This window comes from Pipra filicauda, unplaced genomic scaffold (assembly GCF_003945595.2).
Source record: "Pipra filicauda isolate LSUMZ 115617 unplaced genomic scaffold, ASM394559v2 scaffold36_size6622888_pilon, whole genome shotgun sequence".
Taxonomy (NCBI): domain Eukaryota; kingdom Metazoa; phylum Chordata; class Aves; order Passeriformes; family Pipridae; genus Pipra; species Pipra filicauda.
In genome coordinates this window covers 6,572,953-6,588,913 of record NW_024104498.1, presented here as the reverse complement: position 1 = coordinate 6,588,913, position 15,961 = coordinate 6,572,953, and the positions used below count along the sequence as shown (strand labels likewise).

At 40.2% G+C, this 15,961-nt stretch overlaps 1 protein-coding gene across 1 annotated transcript in view; it reads left to right on the top strand.

Annotated features, from left to right (window-relative positions):
• LOC114001750 (AGBL carboxypeptidase 4) overlaps window positions 1-15,961 on the top strand; it is a 179,774-nt gene that overhangs the window by 23,842 nt on the left and 139,971 nt on the right. Inside the window, exon 2 of the mRNA XM_039384691.1 lies at window positions 940-1,051. Within this exon, the coding sequence (XP_039240625.1) occupies window positions 950-1,051 (102 nt within the window). The 5' untranslated portion in view covers window positions 940-949. The remainder of the gene's footprint in view (window positions 1-939; window positions 1,052-15,961) is intronic.

The window sequence follows — 15,961 nt, the reverse complement described above, 5'->3', positions numbered from 1 at the left end:
AGATCTACCCAGGGTCCACTGATCCTGAGCTCAGCTTGAGATGACAGAGAGACTTCTCTTCCTGCATGTATCAGTGGCCATAGATTGTCTAGGTGATCTCTGCACTAGGCAAGGGACATGATTTCCACCTCCCCCTATTTGTGCCACTTCCAGCTTTTTAATTTCTCCTGTGTTCACTCTAATGACAGCCTCTTGAGCTTCAGTGGGACTTCACAAAGAATGGGATACTACTCCATAGGACTGGGAGCAGCAGAATCAAATGTACTGAGAGGGATGTGAGTTAGGGCAGGAAGGAGAAGCCAAGGTGGCATACATGCTTCAACGCTTACAGGATTTGATGGCCAATAAGCATTTTAACTTGGTGTCTTGGTTGGCTAACTTTTGTGTAGGCAATTGCAGGAGGGGGAGAGACTGAGGCCCTGGGTTAGTGGAACAATGACATTCATGCTTTGAAACCCTTAAGCACCTACTTAACGGCCATCGATTACAATGCTCTTTACAGCTTTGCTGAGTCAAAGCCTGACTGAGGGCAAACTAAAGGTCTGGTGGTGCAGTGTATGAATCACCCTCGTAGCTACAGACCCTCAGCCAGAGCATGGGAGAGAAGGGGACCTCAAAGGTCAGGCAGACTGTTCCAGAGCCAGCCTGCCAAGCTGGAGAAAGGCAAAGGATAGAGTGAGCACAGGTGGTATGGAGGGGAAGAAGGCCGAATTACCAAAGGTGTTTCAGTGATATTCTGCTGGTCACATTATTTCTAAAAGTGGCCATTACTGCAGTCTTACCTCAGGAGAGTATTTGCTTTTTCCCATCAGAAGAACATATTTAAATACATCAGCTGCAGAATATAGCCCTAATTCTGCAGCAGAACCCAGAAGAGGTTCTGCTCTTCATGCAGCCCATACATGTCATTTGTGTGTGTTTGTTTTTGTGTGCATGCAGGTGCTCCCTGATGGGGTTTGATTTAAACCGGCACTGGGCAAATCCATCTCCTTGGGCTCATCCCACACTGCACGGAGTGAAACAGCTCATCATCGACATGTACAACAATCCGGTGAGTGGGGAAAGGGGATGCCAGAACAACCCCTTGCTGAGGTACCAACTCCTTCTCACTGCAGGGCTGTGTGAGGTGCAAGTAACTCTGACATGGTTTAATCCAGTGGTAAACCAAAATAAGGGAGAAGTCAGCAAGCACACACACACCGCATGAGATCGGGCAACATTTGTGTCTTTTGTCACAGGAAGCATCAGAAGTGGAGAGAGCAAGTGAAATGAAGTTCAGCTCGGATTAAATATGAAATAATTCTGCAAGCAGGGCCTAAATTCAATCGAGCTGCTCTCATGCTCTGAGCCGGATTCAAAACAGCAGGTCCCCCAAATTGAATTATGGAATGGCATTGATGCTTAATCCGGAGCTCTGGCAGGGGTTGCTGTGTAACATGCAGTGCAGGAGGGGGAGAATATTTGCAAATATTATATAAACACGCACGCACACAGTCATGCTCACTCGGAGAAGCAGAGGTGTTCTTGAAGGTGAAATCTTAGCTAATCAGAGGAGATGGATTGCGGAGAATATGGAGAAGAGGAGTGGGAGGGAGGCAGACAGCTATTGAATGTTTGACATCAAAGCACAGAAGGATTATTGAACGTGGCACCTAAGAAAAACTGCTGAAAAAAAAATGGAGATGGGTAGGAAAAAATCACTACCAAAAAATAAGAGGAGATTTTATAGATTATGATTTTTTTTCCTTGTAGAATTCCTGGTATTTGTCCTTTCTTTTTGCTTCCCACTACGGAGAGGGAATTTGGATCTTTAATGCCCTAAAGCTTTGCTAATTTTTCCTTTTATTTTTTTTCTTTTCCTTTTTGTTACTTTGAAAAAGGACCTGGTTTGCCTTGCTAATAAAGAAAGAGGATTCTTACCCCTGACTACATCATGTATAGGATAAGACCTTCTTTAATTTAACTCCTGGTTTTCCCAATACATCTTAATTGGACTTTTTATCTTCCACCTAGTAGTAATACCTGTACGGAAGAGGTTTTAGGTACAAGGAAGATAGGTTAATAGATAAGATCCTTACATATAGAGTGGAATCCAATTGCATGAAAAATATTTTCTTAGACTGCTAATTGTTTGGCAGAGAATTTGTCTTTCTAGTCAGTTCCTGCAGCACTTAGCATTGTGTCTCTGACCAAGGCTCCAAAGCTGTATCAGATTGATGATGATGATGATGGAAGGCACAGAAAGGAGCTTTAGAGCCAGCCTGGTCCTTCCTCTGTTTTCTACCCCAAATAGCAAGACAATTTGCCTTCTAAGAAGATGGAGAGAGCATACAGACTGCTTTGAGAAGAAAGCTTTCTTTCAAAAATAAAGACATGCTTAAATATTACAAGGAGTTCGGGTGTAGGGAAATGCTTGTAGCAAGTAAGGCAACAAATCCTGGCACTATTAAAAGTCACTGTCAGTAAAATAAAGCTATTCTTGGAGGCAGGGGGAAATTGTTTTCAGCTTCATCCCCTTCTAGGGCAGCTTTGAAAATTCTGGTAGTTTCCAGCTGCCCTGTGTGTGAAGAATGAATTAATTTGCTGTGGTGGGTAAAATGAAAAATCAAAAGAAATGTTTGGTCAGAATTGGTCTGAAATGGAAATCTTTTTTTTCCTCAATCTCTCTGTCTCCCACCCCTCCCCAGTGATCAACCTGAGATGAACCAGTTCCAGTTCATTTCTTTTGGAGGAAAAGAAAAAGGAGCCTTTCAAACACAAGTGTAACATTTCATTTTCAGGGTTATTTATTTTTTTAAAAAATACTATTTAGAAATTATATTTTTTGGATTGAAGTACCAGCAAAGTTCAGGTTGCTTTCCAGAATTCCATTTCTCAGTGAATTAGCTACTCACTAAAAGACCTTCTTGTCTGGTTTTATCATCCCTTAGTCAACACCAGCTTTTCTGACAGTTCCAGGGATGCTCAGCAATATAATGCAGTATATGGGATAACTGTTGTTTTCAGGCATTACCAGGGTCTTAGTCCCTCTGATACCAGTAATATTTGTATGGAAAGACCATATCCAAAGTGCTGGGACAAAAATGCCAGCTGCCTCACTGAGAGGGCGTGGGACTGTGCATGCACCATCCTGCTTTAGCAGTGACTGTTTTTATTAAGTTCTGACAGTGCCAGAATAAAACCTGCTTTGAATTCTTTCAGGCAGCTAAAAATGTTAAGTACTTTTCAGGTGTAGAATGTTACTTTCAGATGAGTAATACATGATAGATGGTTGGCTGCATGCAGAGGTGACCAGCTGCAGGAGGGCTGGTGTCAAACTGCATCAGATCAGGGATTATGCATTTGAACATATCTGTCCTGCCACCTTCTCCTCACCTGAGGTCTTCCCACACTCGGGAAAATGAAATGAAGTAAAATGCAAGGTCCAGTTCCCTGAAAAATAGTGTGATAAAAAAATAACCTTCATCCCTCCCATTCCAGACAAGATCTTCCATGAGAGGCTGCCCACAGAGGACTGGACTGTTTAAAGCAGAGGAAGTTTAGCTTCATGTTGGCATTGCAGAACAGCTCAGTGCAACACTTTTAGATGTATTCATTCCTTTAAATCACTTAAGGAAAATTAGCTGCCATAAGACCATAAAACCATGTTTTAAATATTGCTGTATAGGAGGATTTTTCTTCTGCTCTGCAGTATGGAAGATAAGCTGCTTCCTTTGAAAAAAAGTTCATTTTGGAGCAGGGAGGATGACTGACTCAGAAATAAGTGAAGTGAGTATGAGGCACACACACAGCTACAGTGATTCCAGCACTGAGTGTTCCAAGGCTGAGTGTTTGCTGTAGTTACTGTATAAAAATAAACCAAAGCACCTGTGGTTCACTGTTCTTCCGGCTTTTACAAAGTGTGCTTATTTTATTTTTAAAGTGTTTTGAATTTCATAATGACCCTATCATCCTTAGGAAGGAGTAGATGGATCAAAAAATGAGAGAACAATAGGAAGCTTTTGATACTCCACATCACTGATTTTGACACAATCACTCTGATGATCACTGTCATTGTGTTGGCATACACGAAGTGAAGGGATGTTCTCAGCTCTTTCTAGTGGTATCAGTCTTGCAGATGACACTGAAGTGACAGACTTACTCTTTTTGATCATGTGCTGTTGGCTGGAGATGTTTCTGTTCATAAGCACCTTTCCCTGCCCATAGAGAGAGCAATGTCTTCCCCCGTTCCACCAGATGACACATGTTGATGGTTTCCCTGTCTGTGCTGGAGCAGGTTAGCAGAATTAGCTCTGAACATGAATGTATTGTTTAAAACAACTCAGCTGACTTTTAAGTATGTTAAAGCATGTTCATATGAGCCATTCCAACAGCTGAACTGTAGATCCAAAAGTTTCTGCTTGGGCCTGGTAACACACTTCACACCGAGAGGTGTTTGGAGTATGAATGTCTATATCCTAGGCAAGGAATCCAAAAAAGCAGGTAATCACAGCTAGATCGAAACACATGAACAATCTGATTGAATTCAGCAATGTTCCTTTTGTGCTTATGGTTAAACAGGTGCTTTAATGTTTTGGAGTGGGGATCAAGTGGTCAGTACTGGCAAGGTCAAGATAGGGGTGGTCAACAGAGATCAGTCCTTACCTCTGGGTTAACATGAAACCTCAGACACAGAGAGAGCAGCATAACTGCTTGGTTGTCAGACAGGTTCCATATGACCATCCAGCACTTCTCCCAACAAGCAAATGCATTCTTTAAAACAGATTTAATGAGTGAACTCAGGTAGTGTGCTCAGTGCCAGCTCAGTCCCCTCGACTGTGTGCATTGTGATGTGGCCTTTAATCACAGGGGCTCATGTTATTCTCCCAGCTAGACCCCTGCCTCACTGAGTTCTCCAAATGGAAAACTTCCACATAATAAGCAGCTATTCAGCATTTTGGTTTAGCTTCAGTGTTCATTGTGCTGCCTTGTCCTGTATTTACTGTGCGCTATTGAGATCCTGCTCTGAGGATAGAATTGTTAATCTCCTTGTGGGCTCTTTTGTTTTGCTCATTGTTGTACCCTGGGAGCATTTCAGAAGTGTTGATTATTTTTTGGGGGGGGGACCCCTACGAGAGATAAATGTGTTATCCTTGTGTGGATAGGAAACAAACAGACAGTTATGATCAGAAGTACCTACTCGTTTGTGATAGATGATTTAAGATGCCTGGAATCAGATTTGTTTCATGTCATTCAGCAAAGATTGATAAGTTCATTGTCTTGTTTCTACCTCTTCCTTCTGTAAGGAGGATTGGGATAGACTGTTTCTGTCATTTGGAGTTCTTAGGACATAGAAGAAAAGGAATAGGTAGCTACTGACTCCTTGGAATGAATCTATTTCTAGTATTTTGCCCCTCCCAAATGAAAATGCAGAAATGGGATTCAGTGCTCCCAGGAACTCACACTGCAACACTAGAGTTTGTCTTCTTTCTTCCATCTTTCTTCTATTCTGCCTGTTTTCCATGTCCTGTTGTCATTGAGACTGAAGTCCTACATGCAAATGATTCCTTCGCTAGATGCTATTCACCTTGTGACCTGAGTGAGCTAGAGAAAACAAAATGATGACCAAAAAGAAAACAAAAAAGCCACTCACCTGGGATGTGCTTTTTAATTATCATCTCCTTTGTCATGCACACATATACTAAAATTTAAATTATTTCTGCTTGAGTAACTTTTCTGTATCCATTCCTGACTTTGGATTGCTTGATGTTGCAGCCTTTGCATACTTTTAATACTATTCTGGGTGAAAGTTTTCATCGATTCAAAGCAAAACATAGAGCTGAAATGAAGCCCCAGCATGCTAAACTCTGAGTCATCTGCTGGACTGGAACCTTTAGGTCCACCACACAGACGTCTGCCACCAGGACTGATGAATTAGCTGATGGAGGATGGCAATCTGCTGTTGCTGTGGACAGGCATGAGGGAGGGAAAGAGCCCGTGGGCTTTGGGGGTATCTGCTGACAGCAGAATTAGTAATAAGAAAGGATGAGTAAACATAATACTGCAGGCATCAGGGGTGTTATTTAAGGGTCAATGACACCTTTTATGTTTCTGAGAAGGTTTTTTTAATATCCCATGTGCAGGCTTGGACTTGAACAAAAGTATATGTTTCCAATCTTCCTGTCTCTCGGGAGGCCTTGCTTTTCCAGGTAGGCTTGAGTGGGCAAGCAGTAAGAGTACAGGGGAAATAACATTTGTCTGGTTAGTCAATGTGACTGGATTCTTCAGCAGATGACTATGCTCCTCTTCATAGAGAGAATATAACCAACTTTCTCAGACTATAGCCAACTCACAGACCTTCTCTTTCTCTCATTCTGGTGCTGAGCTCATCCCTGTCAGGAGGTTTCACATGTTCTTACCACTCTGGACCACTTCCCAATTCTTTCAAAGATGCAATTCAGTTCTTAATGCCCTCAGTCCCTGCCCCTCTGCCTGCTGCTGTGTTTCAGAACTGTTTAGGCTACTCACTGTCAATGCTGCTGTTCCACCTACTTCTTTTCTAGGCCTTCAGTAGCAGCATCTAGAGTGAACCATCAAGAAGAGGACTGTGCAGGAGCCATGTTCAAAGTATGGTGTTGTGGGAGTGATCCACATGTAGCACATCCAACCCCCCAGTTTCTTCATTATCCTGAACTTTTGCAGAGATGGAAATCAGGCTCTTTGTCTTTCTAGTATCCCTTGTTGCACAGGCAGTACCCTATTTTGAGGGAAGCATTCCGCTTTTATGGAAAACTAGGTCACAAAATATAGACTTAGAATCCTGTAACTGATACTTTGCAGGTTGCAACTATTCCTAACAGCAGCTTTAGTGACTTGAGTTGCTTTAGTGACCTCCTGTCCCCTCTGCCTTGGGCAGTGCCACATGCTTTACCAGACAACTCCACATTTAGAAAAATGCAGCTGGTCTCCAATGTGCGTGTGATTTGCTGGAGAGTGTCATAAATTTTATTTTTGTCAGTCCTGCAAATGTGTCAGTCTTAGAGGCTCTACTTCCACTCATCTCCTGAAACAACGTTGTTAGTATTATCATCAATGTGATATTGGGTAGTTGACAAGTAAAGTATAACAACAATTTTTGCAAGGGTTTCACATCAAAACTGTACACTTAGGCTCCTAATGCTATAAGCCCACAAGCTGTATTATTCAATATACCATTTGAATGACTGGAAGCAATTGTTTTCTTTTCAAAAATTCTTCTTTTCTCTCATCATCTCCCGTGCTCCTGTTATAAACTGGAGCAACAAAATTGAATGTATTTCACTGGAAAAATTATAAGCCAATTCTCATTCTAGCTGAAGCCAGTTTGGATGTTAATAAATGTTTGGAAAGACTGTTGATTGGGGTTTGGTATTGCTCAAAAATCACTCAGAGCCAAACAGATCAGCTGAGGTCTGCTTCATCTGGTAGAAGGAGTCATAACAGATTAACATAGGGTAATGAGATCTGTAGCATAACATACCTGGCTCCATTTTGCTGTTAGCAGAGCTCTTGGACTTCCTTCCCCAGCTGAAACACAATAGTAATGAATAATCATTTTTAACTCAATACCTTATTTTAACAACCTACTAGAGAGTGATGTTCACATAGTCCCTTAGATATTCCGAGTTGTCATTTGCACCTGATGGTTTTCACTCTGACATCAAAACAGCTGTCATGAGACATCATCTTTTGCCAATAATTCTCAGTGTAATGTAGTATATGTTATTCTGAGTTCTTCTCTGGCAAAATGGCCAACATGCTGCCTCTTATTTCTCTCCTCCTGAAATTAGAAGAGAGATTACCTCTGCTGATGCAGTATGTGTTCAGCTATGATAGCCCTGTGGCTACTTTCTATGGTAATGTTCATGCTTCTGCTGCTTTGTTGACATTGTAGAAATGCCCTGTACCACTTCTATCTTGCAAGTCCCTGTTGACTGAAGTGTAACTTTTTCATAGTTTGCAAATATCATTCTTGTTTCAGTTCTCTGCTGAAGGGAACAGTAGTGAGAATGACCTTTCACCACTGGTTTAATTTAGTAGAGTAATATACCCATCATTGTCTGATTCTTCTGCTTGTGCTTAGGATTTTGACTTTATTTCACACTTTCCTTTTGGACTAGCATAATAGGAGCTACTAATGCTCTAGATAATGTTATACTTCATATAGGCTGCGTAAAAGTATTCCCCTTAAACTCTTCCCATTGTAAAATATGGATATATTGGGTATCTGCTGACAGAAGCAAATGTGATGTGCATGATCAGTTTGTGAGCTATGGCATTTTCTGATAAGCAATTTTGTGAGGGTAGCAGTTCAGAACTCCTCAGTTTCTTTCATGTAATTTTAAAAATTCTTCCAGTTTGTTCTGGAATAAACATTCTCTTGTGATCTACCGCTGTGTTCTGTTTTTATGCTGGGTAAAGCAGCTTCTGATCTTAGCAATCTTCTCACAGTCCTTTTAACACGAACTGTATTATAAGAAATTTACTAGTAGCAGAGCTGGTTTTTGCACTGGAATGGATTATTTGCAGGAGATGCTGAATCTTTGCCACTGGCGGGTTTTATGACAGTTATTTATTGAAAAAAAGTTTAGATAGAGTTAATTCCCTTTTGAGGCAATTGAATACACTCAATAACCTCTACAGATTTCCTTCTCATCTCCAATTAATCTATGATTTTTTTGTCCCTTCTCTTTGATTAGTTTTCAGCATGTAAATCTTCATATATATAAATGTATATATAAAAGTGAATATATAATTTCTCCGGGTAAATCTTCATATGTATAAGTGTATATATAAAAGTGAATATATAATTTCCCTAGTAATGTTTTAGGACTCATGGACACCATTAGATGAAGTTCCACCTGAAACTGTGATCTCCTTGTTAAAGTGATAGTCAAGGAAGGGATGTGCTGTTGAGGCGACTCTCTGCTAAAACCCTTATTTTTTGCTAAGCAAAATTTATAATTTGAGAATTTTAAACCACATTTCATCTAAACTAGACAGGCTTTCTGGCTGATTTTGTTTTGTTTTGATCACACTGACACGCTCACAATCTAGCTCTGGATGATGCTCCACTGTACTTTTGTCAAATACTCCTGACTCTCCAGGAAATGTGTCTGAAATGTGTCTACAGCTCCCAAATTTCTCTCTGTTTGTACTTAACGTGCTAATTATATCACCATAGTTGTAATCTCTGACACAGTTGATGGGTTGATGGGGTTTTTTTACTATCCCCATTTGGTAATATTTTTATCTAGAATAGGAACAGTGTCAGGTAAAATTAATAACCCAAAGAAGAATGGAATGTTTTAATCCCAGAGACTACAATTTCCTTTGTTTCAACACAATGTTGGCCAGTTTTCATTTGTACCTGAAACTTCTAAGCTGTTGTTCTCTATGATACTCAGACTCCTCCATGAAACACTGTAGAAAGATTAGCGTGGTTTACTATCATATGTCTAGAGAAGTAGAAAATATTATTCTTAAAGTTAACTCTTTAATATTCTCACACGTTGTATTAATATTTGCATCCTGTGACTTAGGTTATCTGTGTGCAGTAACATGCACATTGCTGCTCTAAACATCTAAATCAGGCATGTGTTTCGTGTTTTTTTTTTTTTTTTCCCGTAGTTTGCCATTCTGAGAAATCTTTGTGCTGCTGTTTTTAGTTTGGGGCAGACATGTTAGTTATGACCTCCACTTTGCAGTGATCTACTGTACACCTTATCTTTTCTTCCAGGTGTTTTATTGCTATTACATGGAACTTCTGTTGTTGCTTTCTTAGTTTCAGCTCAGCATCTCTGTCTCTTTCCACAGCTCTTTAGGGCCTTTAGTCAAACTCCTCTCTTTTACCTTGGATCAAAATATTATCCATCAAAGCTTTAGTATCCTCTCTACCATCAAAACATGGTTGTATTTTCCTGGGATGTGCCTAGAGGGCTGAACACAACTCAAATATCCCTCTGAGGAAATAGTGTCTCCTAAAATAGTTTTTTGAAGATATACAGCCATGTTCTTTATTTTTCTAGGGGCATCTGCCAGCACCCTGCTGATGGATCAGAGCCGTCTCTTCAAAGAATTTACCCCTTGCCAATGGAAGAAAATATTCCCTTTATGTAATACTCACATTTTTGTCTTGGACTGAGTGTACAAGAGGGGTTCAGTATGGATTCTTTTCCCACTCTTTTGCATCTTCTTCCTGCTTCTACATTCCGTAGTTCTTACAGATGTGATGTTATCAAGTTCTTTTTGATATCTGCATTGGGGAGAGAGGGTTTGTTGTTGTTTGTTTGTTTAAATTGTAAGTAGCATTAATCAGGGAGTGGTTGATATGTTCAGTGCTGCGTTGAGAGTTTCCTTGAGTCTGGGAGACATGATTAAGCTCCTCCTCAGTAATTCTGGTTTCATGTTTCTCCTCCTCTTCTCTGCTTTTCAGTGAGAAACAGAGTTTGAGATTTTCTTTTAGCCACTTACGAAAAACTCCCCCTTCGCTTCTGCTCCTTCCCCAAGTGCTTCTATAAACTGGGTCAGAGTCAAGGTCACTGACAAGTCTGCTTCAGTCAGTGGTTGCATTTGAAGTGATGAGCACTGAGGAGAATGAGCTCCGGCACGATGCAGCAGGCAATTCCAGCTGGCTCTTGCCAGAGCTTCTTAGAGAAGGGGCTTCTCGCAGGATGCAAGTGGGAATGCCTGGAATGAGCTGATCCATTTTATTTTTCCTCCTTCAGCAGGCATCGGGACCATGCCCTTTGTTCATGTGGCTCAATTTTCCACCTGGGATTGCATTTGCCTTTTAAGACACAGGGGCAAAGTCACTGCCAGGGCTTTTTTATTTAATACAAAAGAGCTCTTAGTATTCAAAAATGATTTACAGACAGCTGGCCAAGTGTTTGACCTAACTATGTCTGTTCATGCTATTCTACTGGTGCAAGATAGCAGTAATAGAGCCAGTGGACAATTAGCCCAGTGTATGCAGTGAAGATGGGTAAAGTGAAATGCTGATTTTAAATGAGGATATTTGACATAATAGCATCTCAATCAGGGAGCAGTGGAATAGCAGTATAAAATTATACACGAATAGCAGAGGAAACCAAGCCAGGGGAGGAGTGACATTATAGTTAAAAGAAAGCTCAGAAGCAAAAAAGCAAAAAAGTAAAAAAAGGCAGGGAGTGGAATTGTATCAACAAGTACTGAACAATCTCACAGTCCCTGTGCATTAAAATTTCATGCCAAAATGGGATGATGGCACTAAGCAACTTTATAGTATCATGCTCAGAATTACCAAAGAGGCAATGAGGACTCAAAGAAAGTAGTGGCAGAGCCTGATTAAGTGTCACGGTTAAAGTTGATGTAGAAACTGCATTTATACCCTTTAAAAATGATATCTTCTTGATGCAAGAAATCAGAACCTGAAAGAGAAGAGCAAATTTTTTTTATTTATCCCTGAGCAAGGATTAAGTCTTGATTGAAGATGTACCTGTCAAAGAAACGTTCTGTAATAATAAATATAAACATGCTCAAATTCATCATTCCTGGTGGAGTACAAAAGCCAAAAAGACCTTAGATTGGCACATACTTCTGAAAGGGGACCAACATAAAATGGAAAAGAAAACTAAAAGCGGTAGCTAAGAGGGCAAACCAGAACAAAATAACACTTTGGGGCGACGTGGCAGCTATATAAAATCACCATTGTAGAAATGCATTTTTGCAGCTTTACCATTAGAGAGTAAGTGTCTTACCCCTATTTGAAAAACTCCACAACTTTATAAAAGGTTGCATGAGAAGTTAGCAAAGGGGATTATTAGACTGAAGAAGGTCATTAGCATTAAAGGATACCCTTTGAAGTCTTGCCCAAATGAACTAAGGAAAAAAACCCCAGTATACTCTGGCAAGTTAAATGCAAACCCATAATAATAGAGGACAAAAACAATTTTGAAGAATAACTTGCTAAAGGCATAAAAACTAATAATAAAAACTTTTTCAAACACATCAGAGGCAAGAAGCCTGCCTGAAGGTCTATAAGGTTGATAGATGATCAAGATGTAAAAGAAGTGCTCAAGGAAAATAAGGTCTTTGCAGAAAAGCTAAATGAGTTATTTGCTTTGGTGTTCACAGTGAGGAGCCTAGAGGGAATTCCCAAATTAGAGCTGCTCTTTATAGGGGACAAGTCAGATAACATGGATAACAGTGGCTCAATGGTAGTTTTCATTTTGGAAGAGGAATTTATTCCTCATACATCTGCTAGCCTTTTTTGGATGAATTGACAGGCGTGAAGATCAAGGCAATCCACCACCTATTGCGTATTTTGAATTTCTGAAAAGCTTTGGTAAAGTTTCTAACCAAATGATTTTAAAGAAGTCAAGAATCCAAGTTGTCACTGGATGACATGAGCTTTTTGTGCTTATTTTTGACATATGTAGGCTTTTGCTTGCATTGTTTTCTCAAACACCCTGTGCTGCCCACGTCCAGGGACCTCTGGGTGGCTGTTCTTTCAGGAGCTCGTGCATGGCAAAGAAAACACAGCTCCTGCTGCTGCTCTCTGACAGTCTCTTGTACTCTTCTAAGAATAAAGTAGAAGGGGTGGCTGTATGATGGCTGGACTGGCACTATCGGGTTTATGGACAAACAATAGTAGTTTGTTCTGCCTAAAAGAGAGCTCTGTTCTATCCTGCATTCCTCTACCTCTGCATTCTCGTGATTCTGGTGTTTGGGGCTACCTGAATCTTATTGGAGTTACTGTTCAGTGCCATAAAGCATCACTAAACTGAAAAAAAAAAAAAAAAAAAAAAAGTGAAAGTGTATTTTGAGTGGGAAAAGCCTACAGACGATATGATTTCCCTACATAAAAGGTCATTATCCTCAGTGAAGGCCATTATACTGTCTTTGCGACAATACGCAGAGGTATAGGATAGGTCCCTTGATTTCTTGGCATGTGTCATTCCAAAATAGTAATCCCAAATAATCCTGTAGATAGGATTCTCCACTGCTTATTTTTGTCTTGGGCCTGGTTTACTGTGGCATCCAGAGCCTGGGCTGGAGAACAGGAATCCTATGAGAAGAATACAGTGGCTGCCTGACAGCTTAAAGGAAAGGAAACTAATGGATCCAATTGGGATATTTTAGGCAGATAGGCTTTAGTTGCAGAGTGGATGGCTAGAGCTGAATGAATAATACTGCTGCTCTTTTGAAAAGTATAATAGATATCCTTCATGATTTCAGGTTGCCAGGATCTTTGCCTTCTGCAAACTCATCCTATGAGGATTATAATGTAGCAGAGCTGCTTCCAGAGTTGTTATTTTTCTTAAACTTGAAAAACTGCACTTTTAGATTCATAGGCATCAAAAATAGCTTAATGCTGGTAGCATTACTAGCTGGCTTTTGCAGGCAGCAACCCTGCAGTTTTGCATATGTTTTCTTGATCTAGAGCCCAGTTTAAACTGTTGAATGGGGTCTGTGTCTATAATGTTCCCTAAGTGCAATTATGCAGAGAGATTGCTTATTTGAATCATTAATCAGTCTCTGGATGGCTGCAAGTTCTTATACTTCATGGCTGGTTTTCATGATGTATGTGACCTATTCATAGTGTTGCTCAAGCTGCACTGGAACAAGACTTAATTCCTACTCTTGTTAAAGCTTTTCTGCTGACTACCTTCCCTAGTATATGCTTAGAAACTCTCCCAAGCCCAGAGGACCACTATATGCAAAACTGCTGAAAAGGCTCTTCAGACAAGAAAACTGTATTAGTAGCTTAAATCTTTCAAGTTGGAGTTAACACGATAGATCGATGTTTCCTGTGTGGATGCATTCAGTCATCTTTTCAGAATCTGGTTACTCTATGCCTTGTGAAAAATCCAATTAAAATTAATGTATTAATTAGCAGGAGTTTAATTTTCTTCTTGTCAGGAGATACATCATGATGTTGGAATTTTACCGCATCAAAGTTAGCAATAGCCCCCTTCTTATAAGTATTTTGAAAGCTTCTACTTGCTGTCTTCTGCAGTGCTGACACCAGTGGATCAATAGGTTTTTAAAAGCAGACAGGAATCACCGTGATAATCTAGTCTGAGTTACAAAGTACTAAATATCATCCATCATGGTTTTCCTAAATGGGCATCAAAGTCTGAGCTTCCCCAACTTCTGGTGGCTTAGCTGTTAGAGAAAATGACTGATCTAAAAGAGCTTAGAGGGTTTATCTCACAAGAGCATCTGGAATATCAAATCTTTCACCAAATATCTTCAAAACTCCATCCCTGTGCTGGTAAGGTGGTTTTCTTTAAATGATTTTTTTTTTTTTCCTCAAAAAATAAATTTATTTTTTTTCTCTTCAGTATAACTACCTTCTGGGAACTGACATATAGGAAACTTCAGTGTAGAGAAAGATTACTGAGCTGGGTCATTTTGATGGCCTGAGCTGCAGAATCTGACCATACTTTATGTGATAAATCTGCCCGAGTGTGCTGAAAGCCAGGGGCACTCTGACATGTGAGCTGCCTCCTCCATTTCTGCAGGGTTTGCTCGTGTTCCAGGGTGACTCCTTTAGAGACAATGCTGGTAATCATTTCACTATTTCTCAAAATATGGTAAGAATAGGAGGAAGGATCACATTATAAGGACTGATAACCATTGGTTCACATAAATGTACATCTGGGAGAAACAGAGGGTTGCCTGAGCATAAACAGCAAAATCTAAGATGAACACACACCGTGGAGTATGTGCAGCAGGGAGGAGGAATCAACAATTCTTGATATTGCTGAAAAGGGAACTCTGCAAAATAATTTGCATGCAAAGTTTGTAAAACCAATGCAGCTTTGCTCCCTCCTTCCTCACGGTGTTTGTGTCTTGTTTAAAGAATCACAGAATTGTTAGGTTTGGAAGGGAACTCTGGAGATCATCTAGTCCCATCCCTTTGCCAAGGCAGGGTCACCTAGAGCAGGTGACACAGAAATGCATCCAGCTGGGTTTTGGATGTCTCTAGAGAGGGGAGAGTCTGTGTCCTCCCTGGGCAGCCTATTCCAGTGCTCTGCCACCCGCAAGGTAAAGAAGTTCTTATGTTGAGGTTGAACTTCATTCATCTAATCTGAACAATTTCCTAAGCTTATCTGTGAGAATGTTGGGGGAGACAGTGTCAAAAGCCTTGCTGAAGTCAAGGTAGACAACACTTTTTATGTGTTGATGTATAGAATTTGATGGGGGTTTTTTGGTGTTATTGGTGCTTTTGCCTGATTAATAACATTGCATAAAAAGTAATGCTACTACTATTGCTATTTTATTTTGTTGAATAGGTTGTTGTTTTCAATGTTTTTATTTATGGACTGTTTTTATTTATGAACTGAAAGATCAGTTTTTAACTGTAGAATATCTCGCATTTAGGTTTGGATTTTAATAGCACCTTCTGAAATAGTATCCTGTCCTGCCTCATTATATACTGAGTTCCAAAGTTTAAATGCAAGTTAGGAGCCAGTTTATGCCCTACTGAAATGCAGTCACCTCTGGAAAAGACCCCATCAGTGGAGTGCTATTTGAAGGCTGTTTACTTAGATGTACATCAGGAAAAATCTATTTCGGTTCTGAGTCCAGCTAATCTATTGTTTTGTATTTTTTGAAAATAAACTGCCTTCATCTCAGTATTGGCCTTCTGCTAGGGAATTTGTGGTGGTTTATGACTTCCCCCAAAAAGGGTACTCACTGTAGAATTAAATCTCAGCAGGCGTAGATTTAATCCTCCCTGATGACTTGTAGTCTATGGAAACATTATTGCCTGTGCTTGGTTGGTGAGTCTGCCCTTCAGGAGCTGGATGTTCTCCTCTTGCTGCAGTTAACTCATGCAATAGAGACAGCTTTTTATTCTGTTTATGTCCCTTGATAATGGCTGTATTGATCTGGCCTGATGTAAGCAAAGGTTCACAGTTCGCCAAATGTTGCTAAGGGTACCAGACTATTACTG